We start from the raw sequence: 20,901 nt of genomic DNA on the forward strand, positions 1-20,901 counted from the left end.
AGTCATTCATTGATGGGGGTGGGTGGGTATTTAAACCAAACTCTTCAGAGTGTCCACTACAATGAAGTAAACAACCTACTTCTTCATCTAAAAGAAATGGAAATCTTAAGAAGATATCAAGACTTTCAAGATTTGCCGATTTATGGCCGATGAGATCCATCTGAATCGTTCATCTATATTTCTGTAAAAAAAAAGACAAAAAGTAAACATTCAATTAAGATCTAGACGAGAGCTTTTTTTTTGTACAGTCTCGTACCTTAGCCACTAGGCTACATGCTGCCCCAGTCATGTACCTTAGCCACTAGACTACATGCTGCCCCAGTCGTGTACCTTAGTCACTAGACTACATGCTGCCCCAGTCATGTATCTTAGTCACTAGGCTACAGGCTGCCCCAGTCATGTACCTTAGCCACTAGGCTACAGGCTGCCCCAGTCATGTACCTTAGCCACTAGGCTACAGGCTGCCCCAGTCATGTACCTTAGCCACTGGGCTACAGGCTGCCCCACTCATGTACCTTAGCCACTAGGCTACAGGCTGCCCCAGTCATGTACCTTAGTCACTAGACTACATGCTGCCCCAGTCATGTACCTTAGCCACTGGGCTACAGGCTGCCCCAGTCATGTACCTTAGCCACTAGGCTACATGCTGCCCCAGTCATGTACCTTAGCCACTAGACCACATGCTGCCCCAGTCGTGTACCTTAGTCACTAGACTACATGCTGCCCCAGTCATGTATCTTAGTCACTAGGCTACAGGCTGCCCCAGTCATGTACCTTAGCCACTAGGCTACAGGCTGCCCCAGTCATGTACCTTAGCCACTAGGCTACAGGCTGCCCCAGTCATGTACCTTAACCACTAGGCTACAGGCTGCCCCACTCATGTACCTTAGCCACTAGGCTACAGGCTGTTCCAGTCATGTACCTTACCCACTAGGCTACAGGCTGCCCCAGTCATGTACCTCAGCCACTAGGCTACAGGCTGCCCCAGTCATGTACCTTAGCCACTAGGCTACAGGCTGCCCCAGTCATGTACCTTAGCCACTAGGCTACAGGCTGCCCCAGTCATGTACCTTAACCACTAGGCTACAGGCTGCCCCACTCATGTACCTTAGCCACTAGGCTACAGGCTGTTCCAGTCATGTACCTTACCCACTAGGCTACAGGCTGCCCCAGTCATGTACCTCAGCCACTAGGCTACAGGCTGCCCCAGTCATGTACCTCAGCCACTAGGCTACAGGCTGCCCCAATCATGTACCTTAGCCACTAGGCTACAGGCTGTGCCACGCTCATTCCACAGTTAAATGTACCTGCATTTGCTGATAGATCCATTCCAAAAAGGCAGGCATGTAGCCATAGACCCCAGGGCTGTTGGGCCTGGCACAGCCATGGCCCCAGCTAGTGTCCCCTACAAGCCACCATACAGACGCCTCCTCTGTCACCAGAGGGCCCCCGCTGTCACCCTGGGGAGCACAGAAACACTGTGTGGGGGGCAGTTTTACTGGATGTTTCCCTTTTTTATTTTGGACTAAAAGTATTGAAATTGTGGATAATCTTGTTTATAAACTTTCCAATTGTAAGAGAACCATACTGTTATGTTTATTTTTGAAGATATGGGTAAATCCATGATATTTTTATGAGATTTTGAATGTTGTTTTGGCCTTATAAGAAACCCCTGCAACCAAAATGGCACAGATTTTCAATCTGGGCGATATGGGCTAACAAAGTTAGCGCTAATTTGCGTGACTCCATGACTTTGACTTGCCTCATCTGGATTACTGTAGGTAGTAAGAAAAACACCACATAGATCTTCACCAGCTCTTTTACATACAGTGAGCACCATAATTCATTGGACAGTGACACATTTTCTGTTATTTTGGTTCTGTACCCTAGCACTTTGAGTTTACAAGCAGGAGCTGAAGAGGGCTGCAGTACAGGCCTGGCAGAGCATCACCAGAGAAGAGACCCAGCATCTGGAGATGTCTATGCATTGCAGACTTCAAGCAGTCATTGCATGCAAAGGATATGCAACCAGATATTAAAAGGGATTATTTATTCTACATTGCGTTAAACTGTCCAATATTTTTAGATGCCTGATGAAAATACCCTCAAATTAAAGCTGACAATCTGCACTTCAACCGCATTGTCATTGCATCCTTTCAAACTCAAAGTGCAGTCCTGCCAAAAGGCAAGTTTGGGCGGCTCTCGTGGAGCGGCACAATTGGCTCGCTGCTCCAGAGGGAGGGACTTGGGTTAGCAAATCGGCGCGCACAACAGCACCCTGGACATCTCGAGCATGAGACGAGACGGCTTGAAGGCGGCGTGTTGTTCTCGGATCGCCAGATCCCTTCGGGCCGAGGGACGGGGTGCGGGTGGGGTATCCCCAGCTAACACTAATTGGATTAGATTTGGCTACCAAATTGGGAGAAAAAGGGAAAAATAAATTTTCACCAAAGTTAGGTTATAATGTAAACACCGTCAGGTTATCAGGGCAAGGGGGCAAGTCAAAGTCATGGAGTCATGCAAATGAGTGCAAACCTGCAAAAAGAGCAAAACCTGAGAAGTGTAATTTTGGTTACTGGGGTTTCTTATGAAGCCAAATTTCATGTGATGATGCAGTCCAAACGTGTGTTGAAATGACATGGAATTACCCATATCTGTGTCTTTAGGTAGGGTCCAATATGGGTCAACTTTGAGACCCCCTGTCTCCTGAATGGTTGGTAATTCTTGTTAATCAAACCACATTCGAACAGTCTTTCATATGGTATATGTTAACATATAAACTTTAAAATGATTGATTTCTGATGGAAAGTCCCACAGATATATCATGGAGGAACTTAATACATTGAACAGATCTCTGACTTTTCCAAAGATTTTACTTCTGATTACACAAAAATGCTAACCTTATAGGTGGATGTTCTGGAAAAGAATTGGTCATAACATCTGAAAATCTTGCTTAACATGTCTGAAACAATACTCTTTGTGTGTGAATATGTGAAGCATTTCACAATCGTGGTTGCTGTCCATATGAAATATCTAATGCATGTTGAAATCTTTTTGTTTTAGTCTTTGTGTGAAAGAAAACCACTAAAACAAGCATCACCCACATGAATGCCCTGCCTACTCAAACAGGAATTTGAACCTTTAAGCTGCCATTTAACATTTGCCTTTACATAATACTAGGGAGATGGATTGCCATTTGGGAGTGTAAAATGTACAAACTCACATTTCTCCCCTGCTCAGAAAATATACACACAACAGTCATTAATTACAGTTACTAGTACACCGCTCTCGTAGTCTTTGTTGCTGGTGTCACAGGAACCATGACGGAGGTACCACTCCTCTTTCCAAATGTAACCCTTTAAAGAGAGCACTTCAGGGAGGGACAGATTTTATTTTAGCATGAGCTCCCCCGACACCTGTGAGAGATCATCAATCTCCCGCAAATCAGCGACATCCACCACAGCTGGGAATGCATTTTTGGTTTGCTCATGAAACTCGAATCATGATCCTGTTCATCGCAAACTGCAGAAAGTCTGCTGGAATCATAATGGGGTCTGGGTGTGCGGTCATAATGTGTGGCCCCCCTGGTTGAGATGTTGGCCCCGTGCAGGAGGGCGTTACCTGGCAGGAGTCCACACCGCCCTGGAGGAAGCCAGCACAGATCATGGCCTCAGTGATCGCTCCGTCATACACGGGTGGGCTGTTACAGACCGACCTGTTAATCAGAGGCACCTCGGCATCCCGCAGGAACTGTGAGGAAGGTCCTGGAATAACGAGGAAAGATAGAGACTCGCAAAACACCACAACCCGCTTAAGAAACCACAACCCGCTTAAGAAACCACAACCTGCTTAAAAACCACAACCCGCAGAACACCACAACCCGCTTAAAAACCACAACCCGCAGAACACCACAACCCGCTTAACAAACCACAACCCACAGAACACCACAACCCGCAGAACACCAAAACCTGCTTAACAAACCACAACCCACAGAACACCATAACCCGCAGAACACCACAACCCGCTTAACAAACCACAACCCGCAGAACACCACAACCTGCTTATTGAACCACAACCCGCTTAAAAACCACAACCTGCTTAACAAACCACAACCCGCAGAACACCACAACCAAATTAACAAACCACAATCCGCTTATTGAACCACAATCCGCTTATTGAACAACCCACAGAACACCATAACCCGCAGAACACCACAACCCACTTAACAAACCACAACCCGATAATCGAAACATAACGCGCTTTTCGAACCACAACCCGCAGAACACCACAACCCGTTTAACAAACCACAATCCGCTTATTGAACCACAACCCGTTTAACAAACCAAAACCCACTTAAGAAACCACAACCTGCTTAAAAACCGCAATCCGCAGAACACCACAATCTGCTTAAGAAACCATAACCTGCTTATTGAACCATAACCCGCTTAACAAACCACAATCCGCTTATTGAACCACAACCCGCTTAACAAACCAAAACCCGCTTAAGAAACCACAACCTGCTTAAAAACTGCAATCCGCAGAACACCACAATCTGCTTAAGAAACCATAACCTGCTTATTGAACCATAACCCGCTTAACAAACCACAACCCACAGAACACCACAACCTGCTTAACAAACCACAATCCGCTTAATTGAACCATAAACCGCTTAATAAACCACAATCCGCTTATTGAACCACAACCCGCTTAACAAACCACAACCTGCTTAAGAAACCACAACCTGCCTAAAAACCACAACCCACAGAACACCACAACCTGCAGAACAACACAACCCACTTATTGAACCACAACCTGCTTAACAAACCATAACCGGCAGAACACCACAACCCGCTTAACAAACCACAACCCGATAATCGAAACATAACGCGCTTATCGAACCATAACCCGCTTAATAAACCACAACTCGTTTAACAAACCACAACCCGCAGAACATCACAACCTGCTTAACAAACCTCAACTTGTTTAACAAACCACAACCCGCTTATTGAACCACAACCTGCTTAAAAACCACAACCCGCAGAACACCACAACCTGCTTAAGAAACCATAAACTGCTTATCGAAACATAACCCGCTTATCGAACCATAACCCATTTAACAAACCACAACCCGTTTAACAAACCACAACCCGTTTAACAAGCCACAACCCACTTAACCAACCACAACCCGCTTAAAGAACCACAACCCGCAGAACACCACAACCTGCTTAACAAACCACAACCCGCTTATCAAACCATAACCCGCTTAACAAACCACAACCCGTTTAACAAACCACAATCCGCTTATTGAAGCATAACCCGCTTAACAAACCACAACCCGTTTAACAACCCACAACCCACTTAACGAACCACAACCCGCAGAACACCACAACCTGCTTAAGAAACCACAACCTGCTTATCGAAACATAACCCGCTTATTGAACCATAACCCTTTATGTTGGTTGAACTGGTTGTGGTTTGTGCTGCTCACTGACCCATTTCACGAATGGCTCCCCATCCTGATGTCCAGCATGTTCTGGGGGAGGCAAAGTCCTGGCCAAAATTAGGCAAACACACTGGTTTCACATCATCTGCAACACAGACAAGGATCTGGTTTTAAAAACTCCACCATACTACAGAGAGAACAATAAAAGCCCTTGTCTGGAGTGGTGGGCTACTAGTTCAGGGTTCATTTTTAGAAACTTGCAGAATTTTACAAGTAAACACATTATATTACATTAGTTATTTAGCTAATGCTTTTATCCAAAGCGACTGACAGTTGATCAGACTAAGCAGGGAACAATCCCTCCCTGGAGAACCTTTCGGGTCATGTACCTTAGCCACTGGGCTAGAGACTACCTCACTCAAAATGAACAAGCTGCTCCATCCATCAAATGGGTAAGAGAATGGGAGAGAGGGAAAGAAAAAAAAGCAGAGAGAGAGATGGAGAGAGGGAATGGGAGGTGGGGTAGAGGTCTACCTGACATTTTAAGCGGCTGACTCAGCTTCATAAGAGCGACATCGTTATTGCTGGTTGAGCCGTCGTACGTGTTGGAGATGAGGCGAGACACAGAGACTCCTGTGCCTCTGAACATGTCGTACTGGTCCAGGAACCCAGCGTACACGGTCCAGTCGCTCGCTTCTGTGAACCTGCATTTTGACCACAGACTGGATGAGCACAGGGCCAGGGCAACAAGCCAGGGTTTAACAAACCTACTCTGGTACAAGTATCCCATCTTTCATGTCACAAAGAATAAAGTATGCATTTTGCATATACAATAAATATAAAAATGAGATTCTGAAAATATTTCCGCGAAAAACATGGGATTACCTCAATTCTGTCCATAGCTTTTGGACAGTTGCACAGGAAGGGTAAATGTTTCTAAGTAGTGAGGCAGTTGGTTTGTTAGACTCACGTTTCTAAGCAGTGCGGCAGTTGATTTGTTAGACTCACGTTTCTAAGCAGTGCGGCAGTTTGTTTGTTAGACTCACGTTTCTAAGCAGTGCGACAGTTTGTTTGTTAGGCTCACATTTCTAAGCAGTGTGGCAGTTGGTTTGTTAGGCTCACGTTTCTATCAGTGCGGCAGTTGGTTTGTTAGGCTCACGTTTCTAAGCAGTGCGGCAGTTGGTTTGTTAGACTCACGTTTCTAAGCAGTGCGGCAGTTGGTTTGTTAGACTCACGTTTCTAAGCAGTGAGCTGCCGTCACTATCCAGTAGGGGGTGATGATGGACCCACCACACATGTGCGTAAACCCCGCCCACAGGCTGACCTGCCATGGCCACGCCCCCCTGATGGATATCTCCCCACCCACAATCCGTGACCCTGGGAGGGCCACTCGGGTGCCACACTCTAGAGCAGAAACAGAAAGTGAACTCACAATATACAGGAGACACAGGAAGTGAACTCACAAACTATAGTAGAAACAGAAAGTGAACTCATGATCTACAGAAGGAACAAGAAGTGAACTCACAAACTATAGTAGAAACAGAAAGTGAACTCAATCTACAGGAGAAACAGGATGTGAACTCACAATCTACAGGAGAAACAGGAAGTGAACTCACAATCTACAGGAAGTGAATTCACAATTCTCAGGAGAAACAGGAAGTGAATTCACAATCAGGAAGTGAATTCACAATCTACATGAGAAACAGGAAGTGAATTCACAATCTACAGGAGAAACATGAAGTGAATTCACAATCTACAGGAAAAAACGTAACTTAATTCACACCCCCTGCCCCCACACCATGAATATCTGAGACGGAGGAATATGAAATTATGCAGATTTATTGCACAGATTTATTACACAGATTTATTAGATTTTGTTACTGATCAACTTACGGCTAAGAGTCTGATTTACTGATAATAGTGAATGATAGTGAAGGACTGATTATAGTCATTGATAATAATTGATCTATTGACTGATTAGATGATTGAGTTATTAGTTTACTTCTTCACTTCTTTTATTAACTGGTTTCCTGGACAAAATCTGGGGTTTTTTCATGCTATTAATAATAGCTAATATAACCCCTCCATAAGTGGTACATAGACACTATAAAATCATAAACAAATGCTTATATCAGTAACCACACATTGGCATATTATGTGCTACTGCATGTCACCGATGCAGAAAATTACATCACTCTGACATACCAGGTGGCACGAAATGCCAAACTGAAAGTTGTTTACATAAGAAACTTTGAAAATCTATACATGAAGGAGTTTTCATGAGAACATATTATTTACTGTCCATTGTCTGCTACATGCTTATAGTAAATGCATTGAACATGTATTCTTGTCCACAAGTTCAATATGATCGTAGAAATCAGAAGAAGCAGAAATGAGAATAGACCTACCGATGCAGCGCAGGGAGACGACACGGTTTCCAGAGCAGTATTCGCTGAGAAGAGGAGAGCTCTGTTATGGGAACTGAAGTTACAATACCCAATTCATCCAGTGAAAGGTTTCCCTTTTCTCAAACATTTTTAAGCCTGTCTTATTGCTGCAGAAGATAGACAAATGGTTGGGGGCCAATTCTACTTTAAATTTCTTAATTTCTGAAATTAATGGAAAAATACAATTTTCTATAAGGATTTTCCCAGTTGCTGGATTGAATTTAGATGAATTTGTGTTATTTAATTGAAATTAACCCCCATCTCTGGCTTGTACCTTTTCCACCAGCCAAACCGTGTAGTTGCAGCCCTGGAGACTATTTAGACAGGCAGACTACACAGGCCAGTCTCAGCCAATGAGGGGAGGTCTCTGGTGAGCAGTGGGGCGGGGGCCAACCCTTGTTCAGTGAGCAATGCAAGATTGATGATGTTTCTGCTGAACTACTCCAGAGACTCAGACAGCACATACTTCCTAATATAACTACACCACAGAATCAGACACAGGACATACTCAACGCAATATTCCGAAAATAACTTCAACAACACTCCGTATTGATAACTTTTATCAGTATTGCTCATGATAAAAGTTCTGTCTCACTCGTGTTGAAGCTGGTTCCTGAAGGGGAGTTTTGGAGGATGATGCTGAGACAGGACTACATTCCTTACATACATAAGGAAGTTATGGCTCCAGAAACGTCCTTAATCTGGGAAGCTCCTGCAGTTAAGAGCCTTACCTGCTGACGAGGTTCTGCTGGAGCCTTACCTGCTGACCAGGTTCTGCTGGAGCCTTACCTGCTGACCAGGTTCTGCTGGAGCCTTACCTGCTGACCAGGGTCTGCTGGAGCCTTACCTGCTGACCAGGTTCTGCTGGAGCCTTACCTGCTGACCAGGTTCTGCTGGAGCCTTACCTGCTGACCAGGTTCTGCTGGAGAAGAGTATCTGGGTCTGAGGCAGTGGCCAAATGCATGTACCCATTGGGGTCATAGAAAGTGACCTCCTCAGAGCTAACGTAGGTCTCTCTGTGGAGAAACAAAGAATACATACGTAGGGCTGCTGGGTGAAATTCCAGGGCCCAATAATATCCAGCACAAGTTCACAGAGCATTGCCCCCCACCTCCCCACCCGGGCCCAAGACAACATACTCAACAGGTTCAGAGCAGCTCTTCAGTGCACAGCAGCAGAGCCCACCTGTCATATCCAATCTGTCCACATGCCGCCAGCCCAAAGTTTCTGCCCCAGCCCTTGGCACACACAGGCTTCCACGTCCCGCCGGCCCCACCGTACGCCTGGAGAACGAACTGGGGCCCATGGAGCCGGACTGGGGAGAAAGAGATCGCCCTTCACTCACTTCCTTTCACAATCACTCGCTTCCTTTCACAATCACTCACTTCCTTTCACAATCACTCACTTTCCTTTCTGTGTCTGTGTCACTGCAATATCACACAATCCACTCCACAGCTGGTGGCTGTTTGACCATAACAATGATAATATGACTATTATGTGTTTTACAATTAACTTTAACAAACATAAGTAGTGATCATTCATGCATATGGTTTTAGTTTCAAAACAGTTTTTGTAATCATAAGAAACAGCTCATAAAAGGGTATAGCCATCATAATTAATACTTTCCAAGAATCCGTAATTAATGACACAAGTCCCTTTTCTGCTAATCTCCGTCTTTTCAAAACCATGCACAATGTATATCATCAGCCTCTACAGGGGACCTGATTCAACGTTTTGTGACCTTGGGATTATAAGGTTCTATCTGCATTCGGAGAAGTTTGGAGATATTGATCTTCAAAGCTTTCACATCCTAACAAAGGTCAGTTCTGAAAATGGCAAACACACTAACAGTCTGAATGTACAATATCAAAATCCTATCAAATTGCCATATAAAAAACAGTTATCACACTAACTATTTTTTGTTAAAAATGTCAGAGCTTGATAATTCTATGGTCTCGATTTCTGTTGCTTCTAAACCTCCGCCTGAATGACGTCACTGCAGGCTGCAGTGGACAGTGTGCTGAATGATGTCACTGCAGGCTGCAATGGACAGTGTGCTGAATGACGTCACTGCAGGCTGCAGTGGACAGTGTGCTGAATGATGTCATGCTGAGTGGACAGTGTGCTGAATGATGTCATGGCAGGCTGCAGTGGACAGTGTGCAGAATGATGTCATGCTGAGTGGATGATGTCATAATGATGTCATGCTGAGTGACACTTACAGCACTGTGCCTCATCCTGCCCCCCCGGGCAGTCCATTACCCCGTCACACCACTGGGAGGGGCTGATGCAGTGACCACCGCCATTACAAGACACCCCGGAAAGACACCGCGAGGACACTAAAGAGGAAGGCGTTTGGGTAAGAGAAGGTAAAACACACACACAACACATACAGAGAACAGGACATTCCAAACAAACCCTTTTATTGGCCCCAAATTGTACAACTTTCCAGTGTTTTTTTTTTTTAGGTCCTGAAATCCATAAGACAATGTTTGTGCGGTTTTAAATACCAAAAACAATCTCTATCCAGTTTTACATGACCAGTGCCTCTCATGAGCTTTGCCAAGAACAGGCTGTTTTAGTGACTGTGTCTTTAAGGCTCATTGATATCAGTGATATCATATCTGTTCTGATTGACCAGATAGCTGCACCAAAATGCTGAAGAACACCGCATGAAGCCAAAGAAGCAGGGTGATGCTGTACTTACAGAAGTACCAAACCAGAACCCCAGCCACTACCAGGAGAAGCAGCGCACTGACCAATCCGGCCACAATGAATTTCCAACAAGCTTTACTAACTCCTGAGAGGGTGAGAGAGGGAGGGATAGAGAGGGAGGGAGAGGGAGGGAGGGATAGAGAGAGAGAGAGAGAGAGAGAGAGAGAGAGAGAGAAAGAGAGAGAGAGAGAGAGAGAGAGAGAGAACGGGGGAATGAAGAAGGGAAAGTCACACTTAAACATCAAATCACTTCCTCACCAGTAAACAGAATATGACCCCCCCCCAAGCTCTTTTACTGCACACCATAACCCAACAAGCTCTGACTGTAACCCAACAAGCTCTGACCATAACCCAACAAGCTCTGACCATAACCCAACAAGCTCTGACCATAACCCAACAAGCTCTGACCATAACCCAACAAGCTCTGACCATAACCCAACAAGCTCTGACCATAACCCAACAAGCTCTGACTGTAACCCAACAAGCTCTGACCATAACCCAACAAGCTCAGACCATAACCCAACAAGCTCAGACCATAACCCAACAAGCTCTGACTGTAACCCAACAAGCTCTGACCATAACCCAACAAGCTCAGACCATAACCCAAGGTAACTCTTTTACTGCAGACCAAAACCCAAAAAGACCCGTGTGGTTTCACCCATATTAACAGCAAAAGTACCACACCTCCACAAACATCAGAGAAAAAACCTCAAACTTAGATCTCCATGGAAGGGGAAAACAATCTTTCTTTCTTTCTTCTGTTCTTTTTATCATTATTAAATGACCCACTCATACGTGAGCAAGGCACAGGCACCCGGATGGCCAAAAGAAGTCACTCAAGCAACAAACAATTCCGTCCCAACAGACTGTATCCCTCACACCCCTGAGCACTGGGAAGCCGTCCCCCTCCAATAACTTTTCCAAGCAGAGATGTCCCTTTTAAAAAATGTCAACAGTACGCTGGAATTTTACTGCTATCCTTTTCAAATATATGACGCTGGTCTGAACAATGTAAAGGGTGGTCCTTTGTCAACATAAACCACATACCTGCAATTGTGGCAGCACAAATTCATGCTAAAATTCCAATAGATTTTTTGTGTGCAGTTAATAGATTTATAAACCTGCTGTATGTTCAAAAGTTAAAATAATGAAGCAGTTACCTTTGCTGTACCGTGCTGGCTCAGTCGGCGTAGGCTCTGGGGTGTTTACCACAGTGCTGGTATCAGCAGGGGTAACAGCAGGGGTATCAGCTGGGGCAATGGAAGGGACAGCAGAGACACAGGGGGCACTATGGGGGGTGTACTGGGGCACATCAGAGAGGCAGTCTGGGGCTAGTGGAGGATACAGACTCTTCGAGGGGTTGAAGGGAGGCGGCCTTTCCTCTTCCTGCTGGAAGCCACCATTCACAAAGCAGGAACCTGCATCCTGCCCGACAGCACAGTGCAGTCCGTAAGTATTTGGACAGTGGTACCATTTCTGTTCTTTTGGCTCTGTACTGAATTTGATTTGAAATAAAATGATGAATAATTAGGTTAAAGTACAGACCGTCACCTTTAATTTCAGGGTATTTACATCCATATTGGGTGATCTGTGTAGAAATTACATACAGAGCGGCCTGTAGCGTAGTGGTTAAGGTGAATGACTGGGACACAAAGGTTGGTGGTTTGAATCCCGGTGTAGCCACAATAAGATCCACACAGCCTTTGGGCCCTTGAGCAAGGCCCTTAACCCTGCATTGCTCCAGGGGAGGATTATCTCCTGCTTAGTCTAATCAACTGTATGTCGCTCTGGATAGGAGTGTCTGCCAAATGCCAATAATGTAATGTCTTAATACATACTCCCCCCCCTTTTTTTTAGGGGATCAAAAGTAACTGGACAGTTGGCTTCTCAACTGTCTGATTAGTCAGGTGTATTCAATCACTTCTTTAGAACGGCATCAGTCTAGTCTTGGGCATTTTTCCTCATCCCTTTTTTTCCCTGCTCCTTTGCCTAAGGTGGATCCACAGGTCAGTTACAGACACGGCAGATGGGGAGAGGTGGACCCACTGGTCCATGATTTATACACCACACTTTAAGATAAAATATTTCTGCAAAGCATGTGCTCATGTTTTCATGCTCAACGGCAAGAGTGGGAGTGCCTAACTTCTACTTTTAGCTCCTAAAGGAAAATTAAACAGGTTGGAATGTTCCTAAAGGTGGCAGGTCTGGAGCAAGGAAAGGAGAACAGGAGAAAAATAAGTGATTGGAATAAGCCCTTGATTCTAGGCTTATGCCTTTGGAGTCTGTTATTGGCGTGAGGACCAGAGTTGTGCTAATGACAGTCAAGGAAGCCATTATGCGGCTGAGAAGTAATAAATAAATAAATAAAAACAATTCAGATCAAAACTGTCTTGTTTTGATCTGAATCTAATTTAACATGCATTTCAGGCAAAAACACGCAAAAGAAGACATTTACCCCATCGGTGGTCATAGTTGTTCTTATGCTGCAAGTCTTTCCTACATTTATTTGTAAAGAAATAATTCCCATTAGTTCTAAAAAAAAACAATTGTGACTTACTCGCATTTGGAGAGACTGGTATCAAAGTACATCAAGAACAACCTGTTATTTACTGCAAAATCAATAATGCCATAGGTTCAATTCAGCGTAGGCTACCTGTAGTTGAAAACTTAGTAGTAATACAGTAACAAAGCTGAATAGTTCTCTTGCAAGACTGAATCATAACTCATTGTTATGCAGGCTAAAGCGTAGGATATACATTAATCAATTGTAGCAGTAAAATATGTGCAGGAATCAATTAAACATAGTAATGAAACAAAAACCAAACATCTGCAAGTTAAGTTCGACATTACTTCTGTACATTCCGCACTCCAGAGGAATATTACTTACCTCCAGCGAGCTTGGACTGCATCTGTACTGAGCAGCAGAATCATCTCCATAAAAATCCACTTGGGCACACCCTGGGCAATAATGTGGACAGAGGAGAGCCACTCCTTTGTGGAACACATTTCCACAGCTTTCACTGTCCTGAAGCAAGCCGAGCTGTTAGTGCTCACACTGGACTGAGAGGAAGATTTAGTTAAAATACTTATAATACAAAGAAATCACAGCAGTTAAGACGGTATAGAATGCAGGAATCTGGATGTTTTTTTCAAACATCCAGCTCACGTCAGGAGCAATTGGCGATTAGGTGGCTTGCTCACGGACGCTTCGACACACCCAGGGTGAGATAGAACCAGCAACCCTCCGGCTGCCAGACGACTGATCTTACCGCCTGAGCCAATACCGGCCCATTCCTGTAAATGCTTGAAGATAAAGCCCAGTGGAAAAGGGGCTACAGCTTTGTAGCTGCTTCAAGAAATTAATTAATTTTCCACAATATACAACAGAAAATTGACAGAATTCCACTAGTCATTTCCTGATGAATGTTGAGTATTTGTACAATTATAAAAAAAAATTATGTATAAAAATCTCTCAGACTGTACACACTGAGCTGTGTGACTGTATGCACTGAGCTGTGTGTGTGACTGTACACACTGAGCTGTGTGACTGTATGCACTGAGCTGTGTGACTGTACACACTGAGCTGTGTGACTGTACGCACTGAGCTGTGTGACTGTATGCACTGAGCTGTGTGACTGTATGCACTGAGCTGTGTGACTGTATGCACTGAGCTGTGTGACTGTACGCACTGAGCTGTGTGTCCTGTCCTGTCCTTTACAACCACCTCCCCCCTCACTGTGCCCTTCCTCCCCCCTCTAGGCCCATCCCTTCCTTTTCCACTTTCTCCCCCCTTACAGACTCTGATGTTTCTCAACTCCTGCTCTGCCACCGCCCTACAACCTGTGCCCTTGACCCTATCCCCTCTTCTCTTCTCCAAACTATCACACCTGACATTCTCCCATTTGTCACCTCCCTTGTCAACTCCTCCCTGTCTTCCGGCTGTTTTCCGGCATCCTCCAAGAGGGCCCACATCACTCCGCTGCTAAAAAAGCCTACTCTGGATCCCTCCATCATCCAGAACTACCGCCCGGTATCTCTTCTTCCTTTCCTTTCTAAAACTATAGAACGAGCCGCTTCTACTCAACTTTCTTCTTTCTTTTCTAACAACAACCTGCTAGACCCCCATCAGTCTGGCTTCAGATCGGGCCACTCGACAGAGACTGCGCTCCTCTCCGTCAGTGAGTCACTCCATGCCGCACGAGCAGCCTCCCTCTCCTCTGTCCTCATTCTTCTAGATCTCTCTGCTGCCTTCGACACTGTGGATCACTCCATCCTCCTGTCTGCCCTGTCAGCAACGGGCATCTGTGGCACAGCCCTGAACTGGATTGAGTCCTACCTCTCTGGTCGCTCCTTCCAGGTTGCCTGGGCTGGTTCGGTATCGACACCTCGGCCCCTCGCCACAGGAGTTCCCCAGGGCTCAGTCCTAGGCCCGCTTCTTTTTTCTCTTTACACTCGCTCCCTTGGCCCTGTGATCACTGCACATGGGCTATCCTACCACTGCTACGTGGACGATACCCAACTCTTCGTCTGGTTCCCGCCATCTGATACTCAGGTTTCAGCCCGTATCTCTGCTTGCCTGAGGGACATCCAGAGCTGGATGGACAACCACCATCTAAAGCTCAACCCAGGCAAGACTGAAATGATATTCATCCCTGCTAAAACCTCTCCCCATCTGGATCTCTCCATTTCCCTCTGGGATACCACACTCACGCCGTCACCCAGTGCAAGGAACCTCGGCGTGGTGATGGACAGCAGACTGTCCCTCTCCGAGAACATTGTGGCGGTGGCCCGGTCATGCAGGTTCTTCCTATACAACATACAGAGAATCCGCCCCTTTCTCACTCCCTACTCGACCCAGCTCCTGGTCCAAGCGATGGTTCTGTCCCGCCTGGACTACTGCAATTCCCTCTTGGCTGGCCTCCCAGCGTCTGCCATCAGACCCCTCCAACTCATCCAGAATGCAGCAGCTCGTCTGGTCTTCAACCTTCCCAAATACTCACACGTCACCCCCCTGCTTACTTCCCTCCACTGGCTGCCTGTCATGGCTCGCATCAAATTCAAAACATTGGTGCTAGCCTTCCAAGCAGTTAAAGGGTCTTCCCCAGCTTACCTACAAAAAATCATTAGACCCTACACCCCTCGTTCAGCCTCCACAGGCCGCTTGGCACCTCCCCCTCTCCGAACCTCCACATCACGCTCACGACTACTGTCTGTTCTGGCTCCACGGTGGTGGAACGAACTCCCCGTTGAGGTCAGAACTGTAGAATCTCTCCCCACCTTCAAGCGCAAGCTGAAGACACACCTCTTCAAGCAGCACCTCTCCCCATCCCTCCCTACCTCCCTGTGAACCTTAATTGTTGTCTCTGTGACTTGCTTTGTGTATCGGTATTTTTAGTTTGGCTAGGTAAGCAGTGTTTGGATAGTTAACTTTGGTCACATTTGCTGTTTCTTTGTTTCTTTGTTCTCAAAAAAGAAAAAAAAGAAAAAGGCCCTCGTCCTTATCTTTGTTGTACAGGTAGCAGTTGAAATTGTACTTCCCTCTAGGGTCTTTTCAGCGAACTTATCCCTGGTTATGGGTATGCACTTTGTTTTACGTCGCTCTGGATAAGAGCGTCTGCCAAATGCCAATAATGTAATATGTAATGTATGAGCTGTGTGTGTGACTGTACACACTGAGCTGTGTGTGTGACTGTACACACTGAGCTGTGTGTGTGACTGTACACACTGAGCTGTGTGTGTGACTGTCCCTTCCAGACTCTCCCTACAGACATCTACAGCTCTTTTACACATCTCAATGTTTTCATTTCTAATAAGCCAACCTTCACTCACGATGTCTCATAGGTCTCAAGGCAAGCACCTTGATAGTTGCACTTAATGTGTGTAACTTTGTCCATCTCTAGCTTTGTAATACCACCCGAAATCCACTTCGCTACATCATTTGTCTAAAAGCATCTGCCAAAGTTCTAATATTTTGTTTAGAAATTACATAAAATATGGGCTGAAAGTCAATGTATAATGCAAGAGCAGCATGCCATTCTTTCAGAATCTATTGAACGTTAAAATGAAAGAAAGTGGCAACAGCCAACAGTAAATATACAGTAAGACTGTACAGCACAGCTTACATTTAAGAAGTTAATCTGATTTTTGTATTCATACCACCAATATTCACACATCAATAGAGCACACAAAAAAACCCAAATACATTTACTGCAAATAAAACAACTTTCACTTTTCATTCCCTTACAAATGATATTTTATTTTATGGTTTTACATTCTTACATTCAACATCTCTTTAAGGCAAGTTGTTTTAAAATGATACAGAATAAGTTGCAACTATCAGACATCACAGGCTTAGGTATAAAAGATAGAAACGTTTATTTCTGAAAATATTCAACATATGTATATAACACATTCATATGGTTGGTTATATAAACCATGCAATATCGGGGTTTGGTTAACAGTTTTCATTAAGTGCACTATGTCTTCGTACTGGCATAAAGGTTTTCAAATTGACATTTTCAAGTATTTTCATACCATTTATAGATTACAAATGTGCAGATAAAGGACATGCATATTTTGCATTTTTATTTGGATATCTTAATATCAAGAGGTACTTCATTTCCTGTCTTTGCATGTGGGTTTGGAAGGTGAAATGAAAAGTTGTGCATGACACCACTTTCAAAAAAATGTTAAAATTCATAAATGGACCCACTGCAAGATCGACTGAACCAAAGTTTGCCTGCCATAGTTCCATCCTGTCTCAAGCAACAGATAAAAAACAGGACATTCATTAACCAAATAATAGTCATACAAGCTTACAGACATGGAACTGGGGAACTTCTACAATGAACTGGTGTCTTTCTTGCACGTTCTGAAAAGTTTCTGTGCACTGTATCTGTATCTAGAGCATTTCCCAGAGCATCTGTACCACACCAGGGAGAGGCCCTGGATGCTGGAGCCTCTGGATTCCAACAAGATGAAATTAAGATTCTGGAAAAACAGCAGGCATGTTAAAACATACTATCAAGTTATCAATCATATGACTGAAATGTACCTTTCTTACAGACTGATTTAAGATAAATTACACTGGCTGTTTCTATAAAAAGACTATATGTAGCCATCTGGTTCACTGTGATGTTGAGAAGAGATGCAGTGAACAGAACAGAGAAGTTCCTTGGAAATGGTGGAAGTTTCCGCAGTCACCTTGCTGTGCCCTCGGTGTGGGAACACCCAGGGAATAGGTGGCTGAAGTTCTTGGGGCCCATGGCCCTCGGTGTGGGAACACCCAGGGAACAGGTGGCTGAAGTTCTTGGGGCCCATGGCCCTCGGTGTGGGAACACCCAGGGAACAGGTGGCTGAAGTTCTTGGGGTCCATGGCCCTCGGGGTGGGGCTACACCCAGGCCTGCCACCCAGGGAACAGCCGGCTGAAGTGCTTGGGGTCCATGGCCCTCGGGGTGGGGCTACACCCAGGCCTGCCACCCAGGGAACAGCCGGCTGAGGTTCTTGGGGTCCATAGCCTGCTGGATGAGCAGGTTGACCTGGCCACTCACACTGAGCACCGCCGCCCCCTCCACCCCCTTCAGCTTCTCCTGCAGCCGGAGCAACACCCGCTCGGCCACCTGGTTAGAGCGCTGAGTCTCACTGCTGGGGAACACACACACACACGTTATTAATGAGAGAGGTCAGGAGCTGACAGCGTGGTGACAGTAACGCAAATAGCCATACATTACAACAGTGGTATGCAGAAGAGCATCTTTGAACACACAATGCATCAAACCTCTAAGGGGGTAGGCTACAGCTGAAGAAGACTTAAGTCTGAAAAATAAGTCTAATAAATACCTAATAAAGTGCTCACGGAGTGTATACCGTGTGTGTGTGTGTGTGTGTGTGTACCTGGCCTTGCGGTGGGCGTCCAGCACATCTCCCCCCAGGGTGGAGCCCAGGGTGGCGTTCAGCTCGGCCTGCTCCTCCTGCTGCAGGTAGAAGGCCTTCAGAGGGTTCATGGTCCAGTCAAACAGAGGGTCGTACAGGAGCACCTGCAAAAACACACATTTTGAAGACAATGCGTGAAGTTGTGTCATCACAACAATACGCTCCTTTTCTTCAGCACAGCCCACCTTGGCACAGACGGCCTTCAGCTTGTTGGAGCTAACCAGCCAATCAGAACAGAGGTTCATCCATATCAATTAGCCTTAAAGACACAGTCACTAAAACAGCCTGTTCTTGGTAAAGGTCATGACAGGTGCTGGAGAATGGACATGTAATACTGGACTAAGATCGTTTTTGGCACGTCAAAACCACACAAATGTCTTCTTATGGATATCAGGACCTAAAATAACTGGAAAGATGGACATTTAATATATTCTCTAAAACTAAAACTACATTTCCCCAGTCTGGAGATCCCTGCCATGGCTGGGTGAGAGTGAGGTGAACTCTGAAACGCTGACGTATTTCTGTACCTCCACGATGGTCAGAAGGGCTTCCTGGGAGCTTCTCATGACCTCCATGGTCTTTTCACAGCATCTGCAGAGGCCAACGACAAACACGTGAACACAGAACACCGCCGTGCTGCGGACAAGGCCATCCGCACAACGTTCTGCTAAGCCTTGGAGCCTGTTTAAACCTTCATTTCCCTGCGATGCCACAATGAGATTTACAACAATCTAACAAGCCACAAGCTCCTTTCCCTGCTCCAAGCTGCTAGCATCAGGACGGGCAAGAAAAAGAAAAGGCGAAGTGAAGACGGGGAATTGAGAAAATGTGAATCAGGCGAAAGGAATGTCCTCACTCCTTCAAACGTCAGTTTGAAGCCACGTCAGTTACAGATGTGGCAGATGGGGAGAGGTGGATCCACAGGTTGATCATTTATATGTCAAGCAATGCATCTGCAAAGGTTGCGCTCATGTTTCCGTGCTCAAGAAATGCTCCTAACGTCTAGTTCCTTCTCTTTGAAGGAACATTTAATGGGTTGGGTGGACCTCGACCGATTGGGTCAGGCAAAGAACAAGCAGACAAAAGAAGCCACTGGAAAGAGCGGTTAAACAGGGTTAGCTCACCTTCTGAACACACCCTCCACGCCTGTGATGCCCATCCCGTCCACGATGTCCCGGGACAGCCGGAAGGGCACGGTCTCAGGGGTTGGGAGGATCTTACCCTGCTCAAACGCCACGCCTGGAAGGGGGCGGATTCACAGAACAACCAAACATTTACCAAACACCAACATCATGTCATCACCTACAGGATCCCGCTCTGTGTCCCAGGACAACTAAACATTTACCAAACACCAACATCATGTCATCACCTACAGGATCCCGCTCTGTGTCCCAGGACAACCAAACATTTACCAAACACCAACATCATGTCATCACCTACAGGATCCCGCTCTGTGTCCCAGGACAACCAAACATTTACCAAACACCAACATCATGTCATCACCTACAGGATCCCGCTCTGTGTCCCAGGACAACTAAACATTTACCAAACACCAACATCATGTCACCACCTAAAGGCTTCCGCTCTGTCTCAGAACTCTTACTTTCTAAAGTAAGAAAATGTCCCGAGTAGCCTTGCATTTGAAGGCTGCTCCAGGCTCTGTACATTTAACTCCGAATACAAACAGCAACCATTGTAGTCTCAGCTCGGATCATTCTCTAAAGGCATGTAATATGTATAAACTGTGGAGAGACTCTTTTGACCAAATTCTCTCAGCAAGAATACTGAAGCAGACTGAAAAACCAAGAGTTTTTTTGTATTTTCAACAACTGGAAACTGATATAATTCTTATAAAGGTGAAGCTTTTCAGGGATTTTCGAGCAGTGGGGACCCTGAACAGACCGGCTCCTCCCCTCACCTAAGTCGATGTGCACAAGCTCAGCACTCTGCTCGTCGATGAGAATGTTCTGGATGTGTCTGTCCCCGAGCCCAACGATGTAGCCCACTGCAGAGAGGGTCAGGGGTCATGGGTCATGGGTCATGGGTGAGAACATTCATTTCCCGCAGTGCTATCAGAGTATTAGTGCGTCTGAACGGCAGAGAATGTCAGGCTATGCACAGTGCTAAACACACAGAGCAATACTAGACCACAGATCCACCAGAAACCCAACTCTTTATTCTTAACATTGGAACTTTTGTCTCCTTACCACTGAAGCCAATATTATGTTTTGGATATCCTGAAATAGTATCAGCAACTTGAACAAGCAAAATACCCTGGCAACAGCCGTTCCAATATTATCGCTCCAGAACCTTCTCCAACCAGCACCATCAGGAGTGGAATCTTTAGAGACTGAATGTGAATG

At 45.5% G+C, this 20,901-nt stretch overlaps 2 protein-coding genes and 1 pseudogene across 7 annotated transcripts in view; all 3 read right to left on the bottom strand.

The window, feature by feature from the left end:
• LOC133107602 (uncharacterized) overlaps positions 1–20,901 on the bottom strand; it is a 980,437-nt pseudogene that overhangs the window by 798,215 nt on the left and 161,321 nt on the right.
• tmprss2 (transmembrane serine protease 2) lies at positions 27–13,514 on the bottom strand. The gene is made up of 13 exons (XM_061217613.1): positions 13,493–13,514; positions 11,766–11,855; positions 10,598–10,690; positions 10,113–10,229; positions 9,076–9,205; positions 8,796–8,906; positions 7,852–7,895; positions 6,679–6,847; positions 5,978–6,147; positions 5,493–5,588; positions 3,622–3,764; positions 1,308–1,460; positions 27–181 (listed from the first exon to the last, which is right to left on the bottom strand). The coding sequence occupies exons 1-13, from the start codon at positions 13,512–13,514 to the stop codon at positions 170–172; spliced, it is 1,350 nt and encodes a 449-aa protein (XP_061073597.1). The 3' UTR covers positions 27–169.
• Positions 16,851–20,901, bottom strand: part of atm (ATM serine/threonine kinase) — a 55,830-nt gene continuing 51,779 nt past the window's right edge. For 4 of the 6 annotated variants that reach the window (XM_061216270.1, XM_061216272.1, XM_061216269.1 and 1 more), the window contains exons 59-63: positions 20,457–20,543; positions 19,663–19,777; positions 19,066–19,129; positions 18,500–18,642; positions 16,851–18,250 (exon numbers count right to left, since the gene is read on the bottom strand). In XM_061216270.1, the coding sequence (XP_061072254.1) occupies positions 18,067–18,250; positions 18,500–18,642; positions 19,066–19,129; positions 19,663–19,777; positions 20,457–20,543 (593 nt within the window). In that variant the 3' untranslated portion in view covers positions 16,851–18,066. The remainder of the gene's footprint in view (positions 18,251–18,499; positions 18,643–19,065; positions 19,130–19,662; positions 19,778–20,456; positions 20,544–20,901) is intronic. The other 2 variants (XM_061216268.1, XM_061216273.1) reach the window with 2 other exon arrangements.

Source organism: Conger conger, chromosome 13 (genome assembly GCF_963514075.1).
Source record: "Conger conger chromosome 13, fConCon1.1, whole genome shotgun sequence".
In the NCBI taxonomy this organism is placed as follows: domain Eukaryota; kingdom Metazoa; phylum Chordata; class Actinopteri; order Anguilliformes; family Congridae; genus Conger; species Conger conger.